The sequence below is a fragment of the Pelobates fuscus genome, chromosome 3, assembly GCF_036172605.1.
Source record: "Pelobates fuscus isolate aPelFus1 chromosome 3, aPelFus1.pri, whole genome shotgun sequence".
Classification (NCBI taxonomy): Eukaryota; Metazoa; Chordata; class Amphibia; order Anura; family Pelobatidae; genus Pelobates; species Pelobates fuscus.
In genome coordinates, this window is record NC_086319.1 from 371,652,632 (window position 1) to 371,677,222 (window position 24,591).

The 24,591-nt window shown below is 39.4% G+C and overlaps 1 protein-coding gene across 2 annotated transcripts in view; it reads right to left on the reverse strand.

The window, feature by feature from the left end:
• The window catches only part of ALPK3 (alpha kinase 3), a 121,735-nt gene that overhangs the window by 2,741 nt on the left and 94,403 nt on the right, over window positions 1-24,591 (reverse strand). For both annotated transcript variants that reach the window (XM_063449427.1, XM_063449426.1), the window contains 8 exons: window positions 21,303-23,442; window positions 14,829-14,976; window positions 12,802-12,929; window positions 11,623-11,658; window positions 10,386-10,660; window positions 8,360-8,448; window positions 6,149-6,366; window positions 4,470-4,518 (listed from right to left, as the gene is read on the reverse strand). In XM_063449427.1, the coding sequence (XP_063305497.1) occupies window positions 4,470-4,518; window positions 6,149-6,366; window positions 8,360-8,448; window positions 10,386-10,660; window positions 11,623-11,658; window positions 12,802-12,929; window positions 14,829-14,976; window positions 21,303-23,442 (3,083 nt within the window). The remainder of the gene's footprint in view (window positions 1-4,469; window positions 4,519-6,148; window positions 6,367-8,359; window positions 8,449-10,385; window positions 10,661-11,622; window positions 11,659-12,801; window positions 12,930-14,828; window positions 14,977-21,302; window positions 23,443-24,591) is intronic.

Consider the following 24,591-nt stretch of genomic DNA (forward strand, 5'->3'; position numbering starts at 1 on the left):
CTATCCTAAATAATTTTCTTTTTTTTTATCCAACTGCATTTTATATCGAGACTTTCTTTAACTCAGAGCTTGACCCATTTTCTCAACTCAACTTTCTCATTTACACCATAGGTAGCTGAATGTATACTCTTTCCAGTGGTGTCCTTAGATTGAGGGAGCTTCTCTCTTCTTCAGTATCTGGCTTATGGTTGGGTGATATCACTGAAGAAGTTTAGGCTGTTAGATGAGTAGGCATAAGGTACCAGGTTGCTGCTGAAGCTCCTGGAGGTCCATGGTGGCATGGAGAAGGGACGAACACGTTAACATGTTCAGGTCTGGATTCAAAATCAGGGACCAGGCATCCTGTTCCCGTTACTGTTGTCTGTTGTAAATCATGGTTCTTGAAATAAAGGATATTTCCAGGAAGATTCACTGTGCACCCCAAATTACATGTTTTACTATTTGTGAGTTGAGTTGGGAGAAATTGCAGGATGTCTTGAATAGTTGTGGGGGATTTCGGAAAGAATGTAAAAGATGTAATTAACTGAATATATTAAAATAGGTTGGTGCCTGGATTTGTTAAACTACACAATATTGTAGTGAACTGAAAAACCTAGGCCAAAATAGTTTATTTACTAAACTTTCTTAACTCACCTATAGTCACAGCTCGGCTATTTTATTTTTCAATTCAACACAATTTAACTTTAAAGTCTCCCTCAGGCTAATAACTACTGACACTGGTTTCACCCTGGCTTTATAGCACACTCCACATTTATTATATTTCTTAGATGTGCTTACTTACATTTCCTATTTTTCTTTCCAAATACCTCTCAATGTCTCATCGTATGACTCACTGCCACGGTCTTGAAAAACCCAGACACTACTCACAAACTATCACATTTGTACCAAAAACATTTAAGAGGGTTTATTTATTAAACATAAAAGTGTACTCAATTGTAATCAGAATGACAAAAATGAGGTAAAAGGCATCCTATATGCACCCAAACAACTTTTAGCAACTTTAGCAACTTTAGCAATCCTTGAATACCATAATCACTGCACTGGAACACCAAAACCACCGTAACCCCCAGAAACCACCGCAGCTTGGTTGGGGTCTCGCTGTCCTCCACCCACCCTGGTCCCAAGACCAGGATCAAGCTTCAAGTGGGTAGACCTCTCCTAGTCCAGAGAGCGAAGCAGGCTGCTCTTACAAGAGCAAGTGTTGTGATCCAGGGGAGTATAGTGATTATAGCAATCCCCAGAGTGAATATAGCTCTCCAATCCCCCAAACATGAGCCTAGACTTCATGAAGGGTAAAACGAGTCTCAGTTTAATGGTAGCCACAACTGGCCTTTTATGACAGTCCCCATGCAAGGGGCACTCCCCCCTGGACCTGAGAGAACACCACAGTAGAATTAAATACACAATCTCGTTGGCTCTCAGGTCCAGGACACTCCCATACAAAGGTCAATCCCTCCCCTATGCCTGGGAGATAATTGAGTCAAGCACTATACTAAACTCAATTATCGCCAAACACAAAAAACACACATTTTTACAAAACCCCCAAAATAACTTAAAACACACAAAATCCCCACAAAAGTTTCATCCCCTGATAGCCCTGATCTGGGTGACCAACATATCCAAAAATCACCCAGATCATTTCAGGGGTTTAGGAATTTCCTGGAAGTCTTCATTTTGACCGACTGCCGCATGGTCCCATGCCCAAAACAGTTCCAGAGAATCAAGGCTTGCGTTCGGTCTAGTTCAGTAGTTTAAAAACGAACAAACTACCGAACAGAGTCAATAGTCTTACCCTGGAGCTTGATCCCTTTGTTCGTGGGAACGCTCCACTTTCCACCAAACAGCGCTTTTCTAAGTGTTGTGGAACCGAACACAGGCGATGCTGGAAGTCCAGCGGTGTTCAGGAGTTTCTGAGTCCATTTTTAGTTCTTTGAGATTCATGCCCAAACACCACTGCCTGCGTTCATGTGAACAAGATGGCCACCACCTTGTGGTCGTCCATAGGAATTGCGGCCACCCAGACGAACACATAGCGGTGGAAATTGCTACAAAGTAGCAATTAGGTTTAACAAGCTCCAGGGTGGTCTCCGGTTCGTGCGGCTGTTCGGTTTCCTACCAAATATAAAATCCTACGAACCAAGTCTGTTTACATGCTTCTTTTTTTTTTTTAAATTCTTTATTTTTGCGTGCATATAGTTAACATCATAAACACCATAACCTCACACAGTGGGAAAATGGTGCTCAAAAGTGGAGCGCTAAAATCGTGCACTTACCCCTCGAGGTTATAGCGATTTTAGCGCTCCACTTTTGAGCACCATTTTCCCACTGTGTGAGGTTATGGTGTTTATTTTGTTATTTGTTACTTTGTATTAGGACGAAGGGTTCCTATTTTGGTGGTAGCTGCTACTGTACTACTGTTGTTTCTAAATTGTATAAGCGCCTACTTCACAGATATCCACACATATAGTTAACATCGTTGTAAACTTAGCCACGACAGCTCACGTTCACATTTTTCAATAGACATTTAAAACATGGCTATTATGTCAATGCACATTTTTATAGAATCTGAGGAATACTTTTCAGCATTAATTACAGTAGGATTTTCTTATGTTTGTTAGTCGCTAGCTAGTAGTATAGAAAACAATTATATTTAAACAGTAACAAGGTTAATTAACGTTCATATCACAAGATGCATATATCAGGACATTGCTTAGAACTGACAGGTATCTGATATGCATAAATATGAAATACTATTGTAGCTAGTCTATACTTGCTTGGTTAGGTAGTGGTTGGGTTTCAGGCTATGCATGGTAACAATTACTAACCGCTTGTTAAAATTTGACCACCAGGGGACAGCAGAGCGCCGGGTATACATGAAAGCGCCGACCTGGTAAATACTTTCTGTATGGAGCTGCAGGAGGAGATTCTGCTGTAAGAGGCCCGCAATAAATTTAAAAGTGGGGGTGCTAATTTAAGAGATACATTATAACCTACTATAACTTTAGTTATAAATGGTTAGCAGCCGTGCTAAGTCGGTAAGTGTCCTTTGCGATGTTCAGGTTCCTTTTGATTATAGCTGATTACTTCAGTGTTCGGGGGCTTGTCTGCCAGGAGTGAAGTAGGGCTTATTCCCCATGATCTTTGTTCCCCTGGATTCAGGCTGAGTTAGAGTCCCCATAGCTCCGCCGACGTTAGTGTGAGGTTATATCTCGGATGGTGTGAGTGTTCTCATGATAGTGAGCTGGGCTGGCTTGTGAAGTATGCACCTTGTAAAGCCTGTCTTCAGGCTGCTGTCGGCTTGGGGTGTTCTGAGTTGCTCCGATCGGCAGACAGCGCCCAGCCGTTGCTCTGGTGTTTCCTCCTCTCTTCTCCATCTCAGTATTAGCGCGGCGGCCATCTCGATTTTAATCATACGGTCCCCGGTCAGCTTTACTACCGCTTAGATGCTCTGAATGGTCGCTGCTTCCCCGGTGGGGTCCGGGATAACCCCCCCGGCCCACAGGGGGGGTAACGGGGCCCTCGGTCGGCGCGCAAGAGGTCCCGCCGGACTAAGCGCGGGAGACCGGCCGCTTCTCCCGCCAGAGCCTCACAGCAGGCCGCAATTCCGTCCGCCCACCTGACCGTGTCGCCGGCAGATCGGGAGTTGATAGTTCCCCGGAGGATTGCTGGTCGGGCCCCCTTTGCCCTCTCACAACAGCTGAGGGTTTTTTCCGTCGATGAGGGGTGATTTTATGGAGGGTTTATCAGGGAGCCGAGGTGCTCCACGTCCGTCCAGCTTGGCGGTCGGGCCCCGCCCCCCTACATGCTTCTTTAAAGGGCCCATAGTCTTTTGGTAAGCGGCTGGGAAGCAGGCCCTTCCAAAAACAGATGACAAGGTCGAGTTTGTCACAAACTCCTAAATGGCAGAAAATTGAGCAGTGAGACGACAAGTGTAGGAACTATACACCAAAACCATTTCATTAAGCTAAAGTTGTTTTGGTGCCTATAGCATCCGTCTAAAACAGTCAAGGGGTTCTTGCCCAAACCTTTTCATCTGGATTTTAGGATGAATCTGTAACTTTTTACTGCCCATCACGTGTATAAATCTTAAATCTATACGCAGTTTATAGTCGCGGTCCATCGGTCTGTTCATCCATTCATCCCACTATGTTGACATCCACCCACCCCATTCTTTATAAATGTAAAAATTATTTTAATGCGGCTGTGCATCAAACCGAATGGTATATGATTCGCTTTTTCTGCAAAAAAAATTATATTTGGCATGTGTTGCCCTCTTTTATTTTTTTCTCCCTCTTTATCTATACTGTACTCATAGAATACTAGTTTACTTAATTATTTGCTTTCACAAGCTGTGCATTCAATTCTGCAAGAAAAAGTTTGGGAATCTTCACATCAAAAAAACAGTTTTCCAATTTATAATACAGTTTTAATGACTTTCTTTAGGTTTAAGAAAAGAATACTTTGCTTACCCTTTGGTTTTCGTGGCTATGCCGATATTGGTTAGTTTCCAGCCAACACCTATAAAAGACAAACACAAATAAATATTACACGTTAATATATACACATACGCAAACAAAATAATAGGTCACTTAAACAATAATTTTTCCCAGAGAAAGAACTATATGTGATCTGTCTTCCCCTCATCTTGAAGAGTCATTTCTAACGTCGGGCTAACTCTCAAAATTGGGCACCCATTTTATTTTTGTGGATTTCCAATAGTTGGGGCAAGAACATATTAATCAGATTCCAGACAACTGCCCATAATACACCAGTTCTTGTAGCAGCCCTTCCTTCCTTAGTGCAACGTTGACTCTGAAATGAGTCTACTAGAAGGGTATTGCTGAATTAAACCGGTATATATAGTAGGTAACAGTTAGGTAACACTGGGTCACTAAGTCAATGCCAAATACTTTAGATGCAGCAACATAAAGTGTCAACCCTCTGGAAGTTTAATTGTTCCCAGTGTCAAAGATCTCACTCATCAGTCCAGTACTCTGCCTGCTGAAAGTGGGCTTTGGGAGACTTTAGTCTGCACCTCTGCCAGGTGCAGACTGAGTATAATTCTGAGTATAAATTAATCTAGCAATTTAGAGAAATGTTTATAGTTTATCACAGTACCTCACGCGTGAGGCATGATGTCAGCCTGCTTCTGGCGGAGTTCTAACCCCCATGTTATAGCGTCTATTCCACCCCACACATTCACACAAATGTCCACACTAAAGCAGGTGTACACACACTACATTCCCTAAACACACACACACACTTTCTCTCTCTCTACAGCCTCTAGACACACAAACACACACAGCCCCTAGCCATACTTACTACATCACATATACCACACACAAAAAAATAGATCTATTTACTGACACACCACAAAGCAGTATGTAAATCCTAACCATTTTGTCCTCTGGTATCCGACTTATGGAGACACCAGTGATGAATTACCAGTGAATCCAGCGCAAACGTGTCATTACATTTTCTTGAATTGCACAAAATGAGCACAGGGCTTTTTCACATGAGTGAGTTCTTCAGTATGGCTCTGTGCATTGGCTGCCATGGAAGAGCACTGAACTAACATGATCACTTTGTGGGGACGTGCTGCTTGTCACTGGTGATGACACAACAAGGACATTTGAAATGTCAGTGCCGAATGCTTTTCCCAGTGTGGCCTTACTTATGGATAATAATAATAATAATTTTAAAAAATCATGTAATTACAGTTTACTTTCTAATTTTTTGTATTTTATTTACCATAGATTTTTTATTGCCATGTAAGAAAATTCTTTAAAAAATTCCTACTCTTCAGAATGAATCATTCACAGATAGAATCAGTAAACGTCTTGAAGCAGCAACGCATTTCATATGCCCCTTTTAATTTGAGGATTCAGTACATCATGATCGGGGTTAGCTAGAAAAGTAAATCCCTAGTAAAGTCTCACTCTTGTCATAGTCGGTTCCATTATTTGCTTTGACTTCATGACAGACAAGAATCAATTGATCCCTTTAATCTCCACACTTCTGCTGTAAACAAGTGTATCAGTTGAGAGGAAGCTAAACTCAATCTTGCAAAGCAAATTATTATTTATTTTAATCATTGGTATGCATATTGGTGCCAGTCTGTTTAGAATGTAGTGAAAGATATCCTCACCTTCTAGGTTAGTCACCAGGAAGTTACCATTGGTCCACTGGAACACCCAGTGTTGGAAGGCGCAGCATTTCTGCTCAATCTCCGACATATTCTTAGCGTGTAGTTTACCAGTAATATCTCTGATACAGTACTTTTCAAAACGTCCCTCCAGGTCCTCCTCTATGGTAGCATAGGGGATATTGTTGGCAGGTCGATAAATTAAGTTCAAAGGTAAAACCCTGGATTAAAAACATAAGAACACGTAAATAGAGTGAAAATGACCAGATTTGATCCATCAGCAACATCTAAACAATTCTGGAACAAGCCACGAAACATTCCGAAAGGAAAAAAATAAATGATTTTTAATTATAATTTACCTGTGATGTTTTTATTAGGAGACACTTTATTTTTTTTTTAGCAATGGCTCAAAATAAATTTAAAAAAATCCCCATTTAACATAAGGTTCTCCCATCCCTCCTAACTTCAAGGTTTATATGTGTATTTTGGAAGTGTGTGATTACAGGGCGTGTCTATGTGGAGTGTCAGCGTGAGTGCAAGCATTTTGTGTAGAGTGTCAATGCTAGGATGTTTGTTTGTGTATTGTAAGTGTTCTTGATTCTCGGAAGTCAGAGAAAACTGCAAGCAGTCTAGTGGACACAGCCTGAGCCCCAAAGCCCCTGACGCACGTTTCGCTAAATCAGCTTATCAGAGGGGAACCGGATGGTAAGTATTACCGTTTTTTAAAGGGAAGGGCTACGGTACTGACTGGAGCATTCAAATTTCAACCGCCCAATCAGATTACTGTATTATCTGGGAGGGAGATTATTAGAAAAAAAAGAGAGAGAATGTGTTGCATATCATATATTATAAGGAGGAGACTAATACGTGTATTACTGCAATGTGCAACCCCATTCATGTAAATGAATAATATTAGCTGCCAAAATTAGTCAAAACTGTTTGACTAATCGCTATCCAATTTGATTAGTAAGGCAGAGATGTCACAAACCTGCCTCTTGTACAACCACATGTCGGTCAAATTAATGATATCTGAGTGAGATTTCATTTAGGAATCTACCATCACGATAATTCAATTTATTTTTCTATTTACCATATGAACTCTAGAGTAAGCTGCACCGGGAAGTCTATTATTTCTTTTATTTTACTTCGTTTTGACATATTTTTTTATTTTATTTATTTGGAGCAGGGGTGGAGGAATTTTGATTCCGGAGCAGGGTGATTTATTGGGGTAAGGGGTGCCCTCGAAGGTACAATAGGGATAGCAATCTTTTCCCTCTCCCCTCATCCTACCCTGTGATATAGTTGTCAGTATTTCAGGAGTTTTCCCCCTTTTTCCCTCCACTGCTAGATATTTCATCTAACAGTCAGGTATATCGTTTTATTATAGAAGCTGACAGATATTGTTTGCCACATTTTTGGCTACACTCTTACAGCTCTCCAGATACATAGGTATCATAGAATAGTCAGAGATTTTCTTTTTCATTTTTTGCAACTATTTAGTTAGTATTCACCCAATTGTTTATGTCAGCTGACACTTTGATACTATATTAACTGACTGTCATACAATCTAGAGATGTATACCGTCTTCTGGTGATACTTTACTATTATTTATTATAATTTTTTTCTGCAGTGTGGACCAGCCTCCATTATTTTTTGTTTTAGTACTTTTATAATTATTTTTTTTTCTGTTTGTGTTTAGGTGTATATAACTTATATAACTATAAGTTGGGTGTTGTAGTTGGTCTCTTGTGTCCATTGGGACCTTTTAGATATATAGATTTTTATTAAAAGTTAAGTTTTATCTCCACATATATTTCTTTAGTATTCCATTGTTATATAATAGTGCATTCTCCACCTTCTTTCTCTTTTCATTCTAATAGCTACAGGATCAGGTTTTTAATCCCACGCCGCATTATATGTAAAAGGCTCTAACGTCTCTTGGACCGCATGGAATTACAGTACAGTGTGTGGGACATTCTTTCACACCTACCTGATTCTCCACACTGACTGGGTTCATTCACCAACTAAGTTGCTTCAGGAAAGGGCTGAGCAGGATTTTAAAATAAAGCAACACAATGCTTCAAAATTATGAAAAGAAATAAATCATGGACAATAAAGAAGCAGAGAGTTACTATTCATTTTGCTTCTTTGGGACCAGTGCTAGCCAGATATCCTATGATTGAGATAGTCCTGAAACCTGGGCAATATACTTACTCGGGGAGCTGCCCAAAGTTAGGGGCTGCTCGGCATTCAGCTGCAAATATCTTGCAGTATTCTCTTGTTGTGTTCTGGATTTTACAATCCTGCAGATAAAATAACATAACAGATAAGAAAGAAGAATATATTTGTCTACAAATGCCACAAGGGAGCCAAAGTAAGTATTCTGAGACTACTGGCAAGATTTATGAAAGCATCATCAACAGAAAAAATGATGTACTAAACATTTGTTCTAATACTTTAAATGACTCCCCTCTCAAATAGTTCAGTTTTTTTCAGACTTAGTACTGCTTAGTGGTTATGGAGAGCAGCTGGGAAGAAACCCTAAACTAAATGATGCCAAAATAGACCGTGTACACAGTTACAATGAAAACATTACAGTAAAGCAGATTATTGCAAAAAATATATGCTTTTAATAATATTTTAACCAAAAGTGTGCAGAAAATTCCCCATACTAGTGTGATTTTTTTTGGGGGGGGGAGGGGGGGTGGGTGACTAGGGGTTTGGGGACCCCTAGTCACCTGGGGGGGCATTTTTTAGGGCCCCCACCCGCTGCTCAGGGGTGGGGGCTGGGGGGGAGGACAATAGGTCCCCCCCATTGGTATTTAGGGCCCCCACCCGCCGCCCAATTTGCGTTTAGGTCCCCCCCCAATTTGCATTTAGGGCCCCCACCCACCGCTCAGGGGTGGGGGCCAGGGGGGAGGACATTAGGTCGCCCCCCCCCAATTTTTATTTAGGGCCCCCCCCGCCGCTCAGGGGTGGGGGCCGGTGGGGAGGACAATAGGTCCTCCCCCCTTTTTTACTTTAGGGAGAGGGGACCCTTTTTTTTTTTTAACAGTGAGCATCCACAGGCTGCTCACTGTTTAATAGACATGCCCCTATTCGCGGTATTGCGAGTAGGGGCACAATTTACTAATACTAAGTAATTTTTACTTAGTATTAGTAAATTTGGCTGAAAGACCACGAAAAAAAAAATTAATGCAGCTTCAGAATTCATTTCAATTGTATGCTGTCTAGGAGGTGGGAGGGTCTGGGAGGGAGGGTCTGCTGCTGATTGGCTGGAATGTGTCTGCTGACTGTGAGGTACATGGTCAAAGTTTACTCAATGATGAAGAATAGGGGGCGGACCGAACATCGCATATGTTCGCCATCCGTGGCGAACGCGAAGTTCGCCGGGAACTATTCGCCAGCGAACCGTTCGGGACATCTCTAATAATGTATATTTGGGACATATTCACAAAAGTCAGATTGAAGAAGAATATGGTGCAAGATTTTAATTCCATATTCGTCATGTTTTCCTGGACACATAGGTTCATTGTATTGATTGGCAACGCATACAAATGCTGACCTGTAGTATGTAGCATTAAAATGCTGCGGCTACACTTGAACATTTTCATAAGATTTACTACCTGCAGAATTTGTAGGAAATACTATTGGGCAGCACTTTCCCTATGTTGACCATCAATTTATGTAATATTTGTGTGTCTTGTAAAAACATGGCAGATATTGCATCCGTATTCCTAAAGGCTACAGCAGAAAATAGACTGAGAAACTTCTCAAAGTTGCTCGACTGAAGTACAAGGGAATTCCTCTTTGAGTTGTACTTTTTCAACAGTGTTGAATGGCTCGCTAATTTCCGGCTTGCATGAGTGATAGCACCTGTTTTCCCTGTGCATACTAATCAGAAAGGCATATTGAGGTTATTTATAAAGAGTATTTCTAGGACAAAGTTGTGAATGTGTATCAATCAGCAAAAACATTCCGTTAGATCCCACTATCGTTGCTTTTAGAAGTTTGTCCTCCTCGCTAACAGCAACATTATGCTGTATACTGACCTACTATGAATAGGTGACCCTTTGAGGAAATCTTATGGTGGTATGGAGTGTTTGTAAATCATAGACCTCACTCATGATATGTGCTTTGCATTAGGTCATTAGCTCATATGAAGGAACATCACTGAACCAAGCCTACAATTTTATGAAAATTGCATGCTTCCACAAATGAAAAATATTATGCCACTTGCCTGAATGGTGATTTCATAATTTTTCTCCACTAAAGTGCTTTCATTCTTGGTCCCAAAGGTGATCAGATTTCTGATTTTGATAATACAGGTTTTTCCTGACTCAAACATTGGTTCAAGTCCATAAATGACCTTCACTCGACAAGCCTTCCTTAGAAATCCTTCTCCAACATACGCGTCGTCCATCAGTATTCTTCCGAAAAACTTGTCTCCCCAGTAGCCTGAATCAGCTAATCCTTTTGCAAATACCATGGGGGTCATCTCTATTTCTTCACCAACTGAAATAGCAATAGAAATAACAATGGATCTACTATCAAAACATTTGAAATGCCACGTTTGAACCTTGTGACATTGTCGAAGCTCTGAACATTCTGTTGAAGTTCCAAACACAACAGAATGTCAGAATGAACGTGGAAAAGGACAAACTAAGGGGAAAGTAAACTGAGAGGAACATGCAAGAAATGAAAGGAATGAAGGCAGAAAAATCACACAGGTTCATCATTAAAATATTCCCTCCAAACTCCAATCCAATGATTAATGCAAGTCTATCATGGGAGGGGGGGAGGGGGGGGGGGAACCCTGATGCTAATTGTTTTTAATACAATGTAATACAAGATTATTAAATAAATGGCAAGTTGTTTAAACAGTATCTCGCTGGGTGCTGACCTATTAGCCACCTATTCACTTGAAGTCCTCTTGAGTTTCAGAACGTTAACAAAACCTACACCTACAGAAATAAAGTAGTAGCTATTGTTATCAAGAGTAATTGCTAGTCAGGCTACAAAGGACAAACCAAAAATGAAAAAACACACTCAAAAACTACTTGAAAATGTTATTCAGCCATCCAGAGCAGAAAAAGGGAGGTTGGTGCAGAAAACCAGAATACCTATTTCATTTCAGAATTCACTTATCCTAATATATAGATCTCCTAAAACAGGTTACTGACTGTGGTAGGTTTCTTGTAATATGAATCAATTAAATGTCTTCATTATATACAATATATTATAAAACCTTTCGATTTGCTCATATATATATATAGCGTTTATAGTATATATAAAACAGTCTATGTTATTTTATTGCATGTCATTGTTAAAAAAAAGGTAACACAAAAATTGCTAATTGAAGATAGTGTGCCTAATATGTATTATACATCAAGAAACGAAGCCCCCTTACAATTTCATATAATAAACAAATGCTTTGCTTAGAATATTCTACCCAGCATACAAGGAAATGTGTTTACCTTCAACGTCCTCTTTGGTAATGAACCCAGACAAAACTAAAATGAAAACAAAAGTGTTATTATCAACAACATCTTGACAATGCAGGAAAACCCCCAGTAAACATGTCACAATATTTCCATATAGGCAATATATATGAATAGGTCATCTCCACTATTCACTAGCAGTTGCATCCATGGCACACAAAAAAAAACATTACAGCATGCTGTAGTGCAGGGGTGCCCAAAAGGTAGATCATCAGATGTTTTAAAACTACAGTCTTTATGAAGCTTTCTGCTTTGTTATTCTAAACACATTCTAAAAGCATGCAACGCATCATGGGAGTTGTAGTTCTACACCATCTGGGGATCTACTTTTCGGGCACCCCTGCTGTAGTGGTTATGGTGCCTGGTGTGCACCTTTAATAGAAGCATGTTGGCAGCTGGTAGAACACAGATTTACCTTTACAACTACAGTGTTACAAATAAACTCATCTTGCTAGTTTTAGAATTTAATTTTAGTGCAATGTCAACGATTAACCCCTAGATGTCTCTATAACTCTATAATGTGAAAGGGACACACACAAAACTATCTCTTCATCAGTACAAATGGGACTAAATGTTACGTATTGCCAACATATATCAGAATTTACTTTTATTAATGCCCCGTTTATTGGCACACATGTTTTGTTACCTAGAGCCAGGTAATAGAGGCTCTTTCTATTTCTAATTCTGGATTTATTTGTTTTTTGTTATTCTGTCTCGCACTGTTAAAATACACCTACCATTAAAATTATAGACTGATCACTTGTTTGGCAGTGGGCAAATGTTCAAAATCAGCAGGGGATCAAATACTTTTTCCCTCACTGTACCTTCAACAGCCCTGATTTCAGCAATACAGTCACATAATTGGCTCCCTGGCCCCCAGCATGAGCAGCACTGAGTACGACTGGCAACAAGCAGCTGTCTGACAGTATGGTGTGCGATAGGGCAATCCCATCCACAGCCTGAGGGGGCGCTCCTGATCCACGGCCAGGCATTCATAGTTATCTTAGTTGTAAAGTATGCATTTTCTAGTCCCTTGTCAGTGCTCCACAATTCACAGTTTAAAAAACACATCACATTTTAATGTTTACACAGACATAACTACAACAATCCATATGATTTTTTTTTTTTTTAAAAAGCATTAAAAATAAAACTTACTTTCAGCACTTAGTAGACAATCTGTTGAATCTGTGCCATACTCATTCTGGATAGTGCATTGATACACACCGCAGTCCTTAGCAGAGGCCTGCACTATGGCAAGAGCTGCAGGACCTTCCTCACCAGAACTAAAAGGTATAGAAAAAAAAAATAAACTCAAAGATTGCAGGATTTAGACTAAATGCTGCTAAATGTGCACAAAAAAAAATCACTAAAGGGTAACTGTTATTTTTCTGGAATATGCACACTTAAACAAAACATAAAAAATAATCTTGATCCATTTTATTTTAAATGAACACTATAGTCAACAAAACAACTTTAGCCGACTGAACAGTTTTAGTGTATAGATCAGGGGTCCTCAAACTCCGGCCCCCCAGATGTTGCTGAACTACAACTCCCATGATTCTCTGGCTATCTATGTAATTCAAAGAATCATAGTTGTAGTTCTGCAACATCTGGAGGGCCGCAGTTTGAGGACCCCTGGTATAGATCATGCCTCTGAAGTTTCATTGCTCAATTCACTGCCATTTAGGAGCTGAATCACTTTTGTTTCTGTTTATGCAGCTCTAGCCACACCTCCCTGGGCTGTGACTGAAATAGACTGCATGAAAAAAAAGGTTTATTATTAACCAGATATTAACCGACTTTAGACGTTATAATTTCTTGCTCTGTAAATTGAACTTTAATAGCATACTATTTTAGAAATCTAAATTAAACAGTATTTGCAATAAAGGAAGTGTAAACATTAGATGTTTCTTTACAGGAAGTGTTTAGTAAGGCTGTGTAAGTCACATGCAGGGAGGTGTGACTAGGACTGCATAAACCATGACTGACACCTCACAAATACATTATGGTTAAATATAAGTAAACATAATATAGAAAATCACAGGAAGTGGCAGTTTACCTTTAAGGCTAGCCAACCATTGACTAAATTTTATAGTTTTATAATTACTTCCGTTCATTGTTAAGGTAATAAACGTTAAAAGAGAAGTTCTAACTTCAATACAACAGAATAAGGAACTTGTTATTTTAGTGAATGGGAAAATTATTTTTAGCAAGGCAATTAATCCAGCCTATGTAGAAACACTTTAATTTGAAGTATTTAACTGTAAAATTTGAAGTCCTGAATTGGCAATGCACAGCTGTACATTTACTGTGAGAACACTGAACATTCTATCTCTTTCGAGAAGACGTTCTACAACTTTTTTTTTTTTTTTTACAGGAACCCAAATTACATACATTACATCAGCTCGGCAAACTAATCTTCGAAATTAAAATGAGCTCACCGACCAATTCTTCACATGTTATGTAATATGTATAAAAAAAAATCTGCAATACACCTTGACAAGGCCATTCCAAATACATGTGGGGACCAACCAGAATAGAACTGGGACCCAGCATTGGCTGCTGTCCAAGGGATTAAGTTCTAGCAGCTGATGGCCTGCCATTAAAATATGTCAGCTTCTGTAATGTCGCAAGTTTCTTATCTGTGTTCTCAAGGAAGAAAGTAAAGAGCCTGAAGAGAGGGATATGATTTGAATACGGTTTACAGATTAGAAAAACCCTTTTCAAAACAGAAGAAGGGATTGGACATAGTCAGAAGAAGGACAAAAAGGCTTCAAGACTTGACAGTGGCCTTAATACGGAGTTGTATGTGTAATATTATGGCCCTGTCTAAGTGTAGATAGAAGCCTTTTTTGTTTGTCTGGTTCTAACAAATGCAGAGAGGAATCAGGAAAGTAAGGGTAAGACAGGAACACACACTAAGATGCACCAAAAAGAATGGATACATTATAAGAGATACGTGTCTAGAGAAAGGTGCTCAGACACAAATCTCGAAGCAGTTATAGCATTTTACAGCTCAGCATTCAGGCATAGATTGGTTTCTATATTTAGTTTATCAAAATGACTATTTTTGGGGGGAATTCCGTTCATCGTTTCAAGAAACCTATCGCACTTTCCTTGGTCGTGTCATTCTATTGTCTACATGAAAAAAAAATAGAAAAAAGAAAACTAATCACTGTTACCTTCTTTTCACTTTTGTTATTGGAATTTCGTCTTTGCTCCACGTTATGAACGAGTCACTTAAAATGTTAAAAAACTGGCACCAGAGTTTTAGATTTCCAGATGCATCAGAGAATTGTTCGGCTCTTATTTTCCGAATCACCTGCGGAGCTAAATAAATGGTAAATTAAAATGTTAGCAGGATATTTAACTGCAAAAAGGAATCTATAATCTTTATACTTATTTTAAAATTCATTATGAAAGTCAGGATTATGTCAATTTTTTTTTAATTCTTTCTGTTTACCAAGTTCAATCTATTTACACACATTATTATTATTATTATTATTATTTTATTATTTATATAGCGCCATCAGACTCCGTAGCGCTGTACAATGGGCTATTTATTTTATGCTTTTTATAGTTTTGTAATGGCTTCCTCTAGTGCAATGTATGGAAGATGACTGCATTATTTATAGTATCAGTGTGAACGAAAGAAAATTGGGGGGTGAGTGGGGATAATTTTCATAAGGTATGTTAAACCATGCTGGACAAGAAATACAAAGTGATCTGTGTAAAGGCGCTTATATACTTAAATATTAGAGATTAGCAGCTACCACAAAGTGTGAGTATCTCCTTCACAACACACGCTATAGAGTAAGTGGATGTAGAAAAAGGTTTTGCCAACTAAAATGGTGAAAAGAACCAAAATGGAAGTGACACGAATAACTACCGCATCACTTCCTTAGTCATCATGTATAGACGAACGTCAGCTGTGACATACACACCTCCCAAACAGAACATCTGTGATTGGACACATTTTCCAAACGACCAATAAGGAACACTTGAAGGAAGATAGACACTTGAAGGAAGCAGGCACCGATTGAGAAAGCCACAGAATGTGGTGAAACGCGTCTCGGCAGGACTGGAGCACTTTAGACTTGTTATCTTTTATTTTATATATGTTGCACTTTTGTTTAATAAATGTAATTTTTTTAGCTTTAAGTCTGTGCTACTCCATTTCCGCTGCTTCCTGGACCAAAGAAGGGAAGTGTCCCCCTTATAGAGAAACACAAGCTGTTTATTTCAGGGCCAGGCCCAATAGGTACTCACTTTAAATTATTCACACTTTTCAAACTGTACTGAACCATCAGCTGCTTTTGTTATTTGTTATATATCTCGCATTGAGCCACTACGGACAAAGGCAGAAGCAGGACTGTGTCCCCTTACAACACATCTGCTTGTGAGATCTGAGCCTGTCCTTATCTGGCTCGAACCCATGTGAGTGCATATCGATTATATTCACACTCACATTGGCTTTTTATCTAAAATGCTACACTATATTGCTGTATATTCATTCCAAAATGTCTGCATATTAATTACGTAAGTTACGTTTTTTAGCGCTCCACTACTATCATTGGTGGTAACTGGTTTCCACTCAGTTTTTCTACATCCACTTATATTAAACCATGCATATGTAAAATACAGAGACGTGGAACTTGTATCATCCGATGCCCGGGACATGTAGTCCCGGTTGCCAGACAGGCAGTTTGTTTTGTTGTTTAGCCCTGTCGTGGGTAAGCGGCAGGGCTGCTACAAGTAGGACAGTGCTTGGGCCGAAGTATATGATCACTATACTGTTAGTGCTTGCAGTAGATGTGAAATATCCATTGACAAAAAGTGCCGGACCTGTGAAGAACAGAATTACAGAGGTCGTGCTCTGAGGCATGGTCTCCATGTACTGAAACCTGATTTGGCTAAAGGATTGGTGAGAGTAGGAGATACAGAGCACACAAAAATACACAACATAAAACCAGAGCACACAGCATGCAGCCAGAACACACACACAGCATACAGCCAGAACATGCAGCACACAGCCAGAACACACAGCATACAGCCAGAACACACACACAGCATACAGCCAGAACACACACACAGCACACAGCCAGAACATGCAGCACACAGCCAGAACACACACACAGCATACAGCCAGAACATGCAGCACACAGCCAGAACATGCAGCATACCGCCAGAACACACACACAGCATACAGCCAGAACACACACACAGCATACAGCCAGAACATGCAGCATACCGCCAGGACACACACAGCATACAGCCAGAACACACACACAGCATACAGCCAGAACATGCAGCATACCGCCAGGACACACAACATACAGCCAGCACACCCACAACATACAGCCAGCGTACTAAAATGACATACAGCCAGCACACACCAGACACAGACTCATACAACATACAACCAGCACACTAACACAAAATACAGCCGGCACACACATAACATTGAGTCTGCACACACACAGCATGCAAACACACACAAGACACACACAAAGCATACAGCCAGCACACACCAGACATATGTGCACAGACAACATACATACTGCACACTAGACATATGCGTGCCCACAACATACAACCAGCACACACCAGACATGCACACAGACAACATACAGCCAGCAAACATACACATTTCTAGCATACATTACACAGACAGCAGACACACACATACAGCCAAAACAAACACAACACACACATTGGGAAGGACAGAGGGCGAAACAAACTCAAAATGTTTGCAAATTAAATCCGAGAAGAAAATAGCATGTTGTTAATGATGAGCAATTTTGGCCTTAGAGGTTTTTTGGCTACCACTTTAGTCCCTTGGACTATGTTGAAACATAATTGTTTTACATGTTTTTGTGGAGAAGATTAACTCCTTTGAAACATGTTTTCTTTCACTCATCTTTCTTAAACAGTAAAACATATGATTTAAAAAAATACTCTATTGTAAAAGGTCAGAGGGGGATCTTACCCTGCTCACCCCCCACATTTTTTTTTGTAAGAACCCTCCTCTGCGTATACTATCCATCACTGATAGACAGAAGCCCTAATATAGTAATCTTCTCATATTGCTCTTCGGGAATAATACTTGGTAATATCCAGCACCATAACCGAAGACATCTTCATTCAGAAGTTTGTGTTCACTTCCATGTCACATTTGTTTTTCGTTTATCTGTCTATCCTGATTGGTATTGTTAGCTAGTACACATGTACTGATAAGCTGTTCAACAACTGATATCACGACTTACCATTCCTTTCTTTCTAACGTAAACATGAATGATCTGACTCATTTTAGAAGCATTTTATGTTATGTTATGCTCATTACCACAGTCGTTCCAGCTTGCAGATTTACTGACCTGCTACATTTAAATGAGTGGAACATTCCATTTTGATATAAAGGATTTTGAAGGCTGGTTTGTTGTGACATAATTATTTTGTCATTATTCTGTCATTGGTCCTTATGATGTTAAATCAGGAAGCTCATGCCAACCCATCTCGTATCACACTCCTGACCTTAGATGTATGCAGCCCGTTTCAGTGGGGTGTGCCCCACATATTTTTTTGTTAAACAAGAAGCTATATTGAAAATGTTGTCATAATAGGTATTTATTTTTATTCACTAAAAAATCTAAAACGTAACAATATACTAGAGTGGAATTAGAAACTAAAACGGGGGGGGAGGTTAAAGGAACACATGATGACCATAAAAATGGAACAGCAAAAGGTGTACAAAAGGTATTAGTATCGTGAACAGGTAAAGATCAATGGAGCATGTATTACAATTTAATAACGGTTTAAATTAGCACATCAGGGAAAGCCATCTCAAACATCTTGTCCAATCTTGTAGAATCTTTCTGGTAAAGGGTCATTTGTGGAGTAACATGCAATTCAATATGAAAATGCTGGTGTATAAACCAGAAAATGGAATCCATGAGGGGGTGAATTTTTAGAGAACACCATCATACGTGGAGATAAAAGTCCATCTGCCCACACACACTCCAGCACACAAGATACACAGAGACATACATATGAGATAATATGAGTGGGATTAAATACCAACTAAATAGTAATTTATTGATAAACTCTAGTCTAGATAGTTTGTACATCTTGTAAAACATCTACCTTTCTGTAGCACTTTAGACCAATCCTCATTACACTGTACTGTAAGCTCTTTCTACCAATCAGATATGTAACTAGATTGTGCACTATGTGTTGCAGATAGTATAGCTGAAGAACAGAGGGGAATAAGAGTGTATGTAGAAGTAGAATTGCTTTTTTTTTTTTGGTAAAAGCAAAATTTGGTTTGGTAAAAGTAATATTTTTACAGCAGAACATCTATCCATCCAAGAGGGTTCTAAGTGTTTTTTCAGCGAAGCATGTCCATTCATAGGTGGCTCCAGTTCATTGGAAGGATTTATTTTTTTTGCCTTCAATATAATGGAATATAATCAATATAATGAATAGTCAATATAATGGAATAAATGGATACTTGAGTAAATTTGAATACTCCTGTTATAACGATATCTCATAATCACTTCTATCGTTGCTGTGGAACCTTTTGATTACATATTTTTTTTCATGTAATAAAAAAATCTGGATCACGTATTATTATTATTATTATGTTATTATTTATATAGCGCCAACAAATTCCGCAGCGCTTTACAGTGGGTGGACGAACAAACATGTAGTTGTAACCAGACAAGTTGGACACACAGGAACAGAGGGGTTGAGGGCCCTGCTCAATGAGCTTACATGCTAGAGGGAGTGGGGTAAAGTGACACAAAAGGTAAGGATAGTATTAGACTAATGACAGTTGCAAGAGAGGAATCAGTCGGGAGCTATTTACAGTTTAATTGATACGCTTTTATGAAGAAGTGGGTTTGTAATGATTTTTTGAAGGAGTGGTGACTGGGGGAGCATCTAACAGAGGAGGGAAGTGAGTTTCACAGGAACAATGCAGCCCTTGAGAAGTCTTGAAGGCGAGCATCAGAGGTGGGAGTACAGACAGAAGATAGACGTAAGTCTTCAGCAGATCGTAAGGGCCTAGCCGGGACATACTTGTGTATTAGTGAGGATAGATAGGGGGGAGCAGCATTATGTAGAGATTTGAAAGCAAGAACTAGAATTTTAAATTGAGCCCTATATCTTACAGGAAGCCAATGTAAGGACTGACAGTAGGGTGAGGCGTGGGCGGTGCGGGTGGACAAGAAGATGAGCCTCGCTGCCGCATTCATTATAGACTGTAACGGTGCAAGTTGGGAGCACGTAAGACCACTGAAGCGGATTACAGTAGTCAAGGCGAGAAAGGACAGTGGAATGGACCTTAGTCGCATCTGGCATTAAGTAGGGTCGGATGCGCGCAATGTTTTTGAGATGGAAGCGGCACATGAACATGAGACGTGAAGGAGAGGTCGGAGTCAAAGAGAACACCTAGGCAGTGAGCCTGCGTGGTGGAGCTGATGGTAGCACAGTTGACTTGGAGGGAGACAGACACAGGAGTAGCAACACTTTAGGGAGGAAAGACCAGAATTTCAGTTTTCACATTCAACATTCATTTACAGTAATTGCTCGTAAGTTGTCTATTATACTTGCTATGTCATAAGTGAGAAATCTTTTTTTGTAAATATTTTTCTTTTTTTGGGATTGCTTTTTTATTCTTAACAGGAACAAACATTTCTATAGTTTCAAAAGTCAGATGATAATTCACAAATTCATTCACACTCTTACTGAAAAATAAGAGAAATAAAAATCAGGAATAACTGAAAGATAATTATACTTGCGTGACAGCTCACCTATCCTAAGATCGTAAAATAGGGGAAGTGGTTGTGGGGAGGAATCTAAGTTCCCATATTATTGGACCAAATATAACATGAACGTGTGGAATAGCGGTTATAAATAATTCACTTGTTCGTCAAAGCAACCTTCAGTGATATGTGATTTAGTGTTCAATAAATGCCTGAGAAAGAAAACGCTTATACAGTATGTTACGGTATGGCCACAAGGACTGGGATGTGTTTAACAAAGTAGAAATGGTAATTTGAAGTGTAATCTCCATCATGCTGCAGAATAACCTCTACTATTTTTACTAAACTTGTCAAGAGAATAACCCTGGCAGACATTGCATCATGCCATTTCTATGTTACATGTAACAGTCTTGGTCCATGTGTTGACATACGCATAAAACTCCAGCAAGGTTTACTTCAAGTGTGTTGAAACATGGCTCTCCACGGGTTGCTAGTAAACAATTTCTATCATTCTCAACCTGTCATTGGCTAGCAGGTAACTATGGGAAATGTAATTCAAAAATACTGAGATATCTATGGCTGCAAATCCTGGTTTAGTGCATGCTTTCTAAAGGGCAAAAGGAACATTCGAACATTCGCTTAAACATTGACCAGTTCGCTGGCAGTTTAAAATTAACAACTGACATACAGACCATGTTTGAGTTGGAATTCTAGTCAAGGTTGCTATCCTACATAAAATTACTTATACTCTACATAATAACTCATACAAAATTGTTACAATTCCATGTAAGAACACTGTGGGAATCCATGTATGGTACATTTGCAATATAGATTTTAAAACTTGGTCCAACATGTCCAACATTCATAGTTTGTTGAAAAAGTTTAGTTTCTTACCTTTGTAAGGATCATTTACTTTCTTAGTTTCTATGGTGGGTACCTCTTTAGTTATCGATTCTGAATATTTGGTTTGTTGGGAGCTGTCATCAGGTGCCTCCCCTTTTTCTTCAGTTTCTTCATATATTTTTGGCACTTCCAACATGGCCATCTTTCGTGGCATACCTGGGGACCGTCTTTCAGCTGGTGGAGACTGAGAAGCAAGTAGAGTGTTACTTCTCCTAGAAAGTCCAGGCGATACATTTGGGCTACTTCTTTTAGAAGGAGGAGTAAGTGAACCAGTACTGCCTGTCTCTGCTTCATCCAGCTTTGATATAGAAAGGTAAATTTTGCGACGGGCTCCAGAAGCCAGTTCCTCCGGAGTTGCCGAAGGGATCAGGGATACGTTTTCAGATGACCTCCATTTACGGCTACTGTCTTTGTTTAAATCAAAAAACATGCTTCCCAATGTCTTTTCTTCAGGTAGGCTACCAACCACAATAGAGGGCACAGATAAAGACAAAGGATAATCAGTATCAGAGGCTATTCTGGCTGCTATCTTTCTTGAGGTGGAGGGGCTGAATTGTAATTCTTCTTTGCTCAATAATGTTTCTACATGTATTGCTTTTGAACTCCTTTTAGGAATGATTGGACTCATTGGGGCACTGGCCACCTCTGTAACTTCATGCTTTTTGAAGGGCTCAATAATCCTTCTGGGGACAGTAGGACTTGTTTGCAAAGAATCGACATTTTGAATCATGTCTTCTTCTGAAGTTGGTGTCAGTTTCCCTGATGTTGAACTTGACTGCATGCTCTCTGTACTCTGAGGGGAGTCATTATCTTTGGTAGAATCATAGATTTTCCTTGAACTTGGGGGGCTTAAACTTCCTTCTGGTGAACACATCTCTACAGGAGACCCTGGCAGAGAATCGCCAACTTTGCTTACATCTTTGGCATCCTGGGAGTGGTCTTCTTCTGTTTTCGTAAACAACTTCCACAAAGTGTTCTTTAAAGAAGTTACCAAACTGTGGTCCTGCTTGCTTGGCTGCTTTGGCATGGGATCACATTGAACATCTTCTTTTTGTTGTATTTCTGGCTGTGAACCAAAATCAAGTTCATTGGCAGGGAGATCCCTTTGAGGAGACAGCTTAGGTTTTCTGGGGAAATCTTTCACCTCTGCTGGTATTGGAACTTCAGTATCAATTTTCTCTTTCTTTTCTGGTAATGGTAGCTTAGTTTCCACTTCAAAACACATCTTAGTGGATGGTGTTACCTCTGGAGAAAGAGGAGAAGAAGGACTAGTCTCTAAGGAAGATGCTGTATCACTGGTTATTCCAGATTCCAGGGCTTTCTTAACATCTCTTAGAAGGGTAGCCACAGATTGATTAGGTTCACCTGGAATAACTAGGGTATTTTCAGAGCAGCTTAATTCTTGAAACTCTTGATGTGCTTCACTAGGGCTTACTAAACTCTGTTCTACCACTTCACGTTCCACATGTAGTATTTTCAATGTATTAGATATTTCAGGGGATGAATCCACTGACTTCCCATCCAAGGTTAACTGAACACATCTCTCACTGTCTGCTGGTTTTTCCTTCTTCACTTCAACCATCTGTTCTGCTTGATTTACATCCTCTATCATTTCAACATCAATAGGTAATTTAGATGAATCTGGTACTATTTCTGTTTCATTACTCCCTGATGATATCTCCTGCAATTTTACTGTGTTTAAGTGTTCATCAGGTTGTAAGGCATCTTGGGTTACAATATCAACTTCCTTTTGAGACTCTATAGACTGTGGTGTACCTTTTTCACCTAAATGCATATGGTTCACATTAGTTCCATGACCATCTTTACTATCCGACTCTTCCTCTGGACTACACTCCATGAAAATCAACGGAGAGTGTGGAGATCTGAGTGAAGGTTCTTCACTTTTAAACATGTCAGTGCCTCCTTCATGATTATCCTGCAAAAGGGGACCTCCTATAGGCTCTTCTTCTAATTTTATGGACTCTTCTGTCTCCATATATACAGGCACTGGTGAACTTGGACATACTATGGAATTCTCTTTATTATCGGCGTTCCCTTGACTATCCACCAACTTTGTTTCAGTGCTACTGCTTTGATTCTGCATGGTGGGTTCTGAAGACCTTTCTTTGATCTAAGCAAACAAGAACACAGAATGTGATTTTAAACAGTATGTAGCATATAAAAATTGTATATCAAATTGTTTAAATAATGTCTTAAGAGGTAATCCCACTTCTTTTTGCCATAATTGTTGACTGGACAGTTTGCTCTTGACAAAAAAACAAAAACATCTTCAATGAACAACAAATGATTGTCTTACCCGTGACTCTACTTGGGTTATTCACTTAAGTGAGACTTGCAGGGAATTCCAAGTAAAATTCAAATTTTAGGCCAATATAGGCACATTTAAGGCTTTTTCGGCCTTAAATTTGAAATTCACTTTGAATTCCTGAAGTTCTCACTTTTGTAAATAACCCTGTATATCTTGAAATTGAAAATTGCCACAATTGAAATTGAAATTTGAAAGTGAAATTGCCACAGTTTTCCTTGACATCATCTCTACCTGCTGAAATTAACCACATACATAACATTTTAAATAGCAGGGCCTGCTCTGTTTAGATATAATTTAAAGATTTAGATGCATAGACAAATAGGTGAAATGAAAAATACTTATGGGTGTTACATGTTTACTGGTGACATCATCCAAATATGACATCATAACCCATCACCTGCTAGAATGATATAGTACACCAAAGTTGAGCTTGGGAGAGGTTTAACACTAACTAGGAAATTGCTACCTTGGAAGACACTAGGGATAGAAAAGTCGGCAGAAGTCACAGTAGTGTATCACTCCCTGGAAATTAGGGGTAGACTCCTAACTACACCCACTGGGATTTCTATAGTTACATCACTGTCCAAGGTAGACACACTTCTCTGCTTCTTGTAATGTGTAGATAGGTGGTCAAATGACATGATCAGCACAGAGACCATAACTAGAGATAACTATATCTGGGAATGGGCTTGCTATGATGGCCATTGGTGGGGCATTGTTTTTTTATTTATATGGGGTGGGATTAAGATGTGCCCACTCCCCACCATGTTCTTTCACAATTCGATCAGTTCTATCTACGTATCTGCTTTTTCACCGTTTCTATCCACTTCCCGAAATCTACATGTCCCAGGCGTATGTGTAACACCTTCTGATAACAATGAAAAAAAGGAGACAGGCTGGAAGGCTCAAGCACAAAACTAATTTTTGGTCTTTATTAGAAATATATATTTA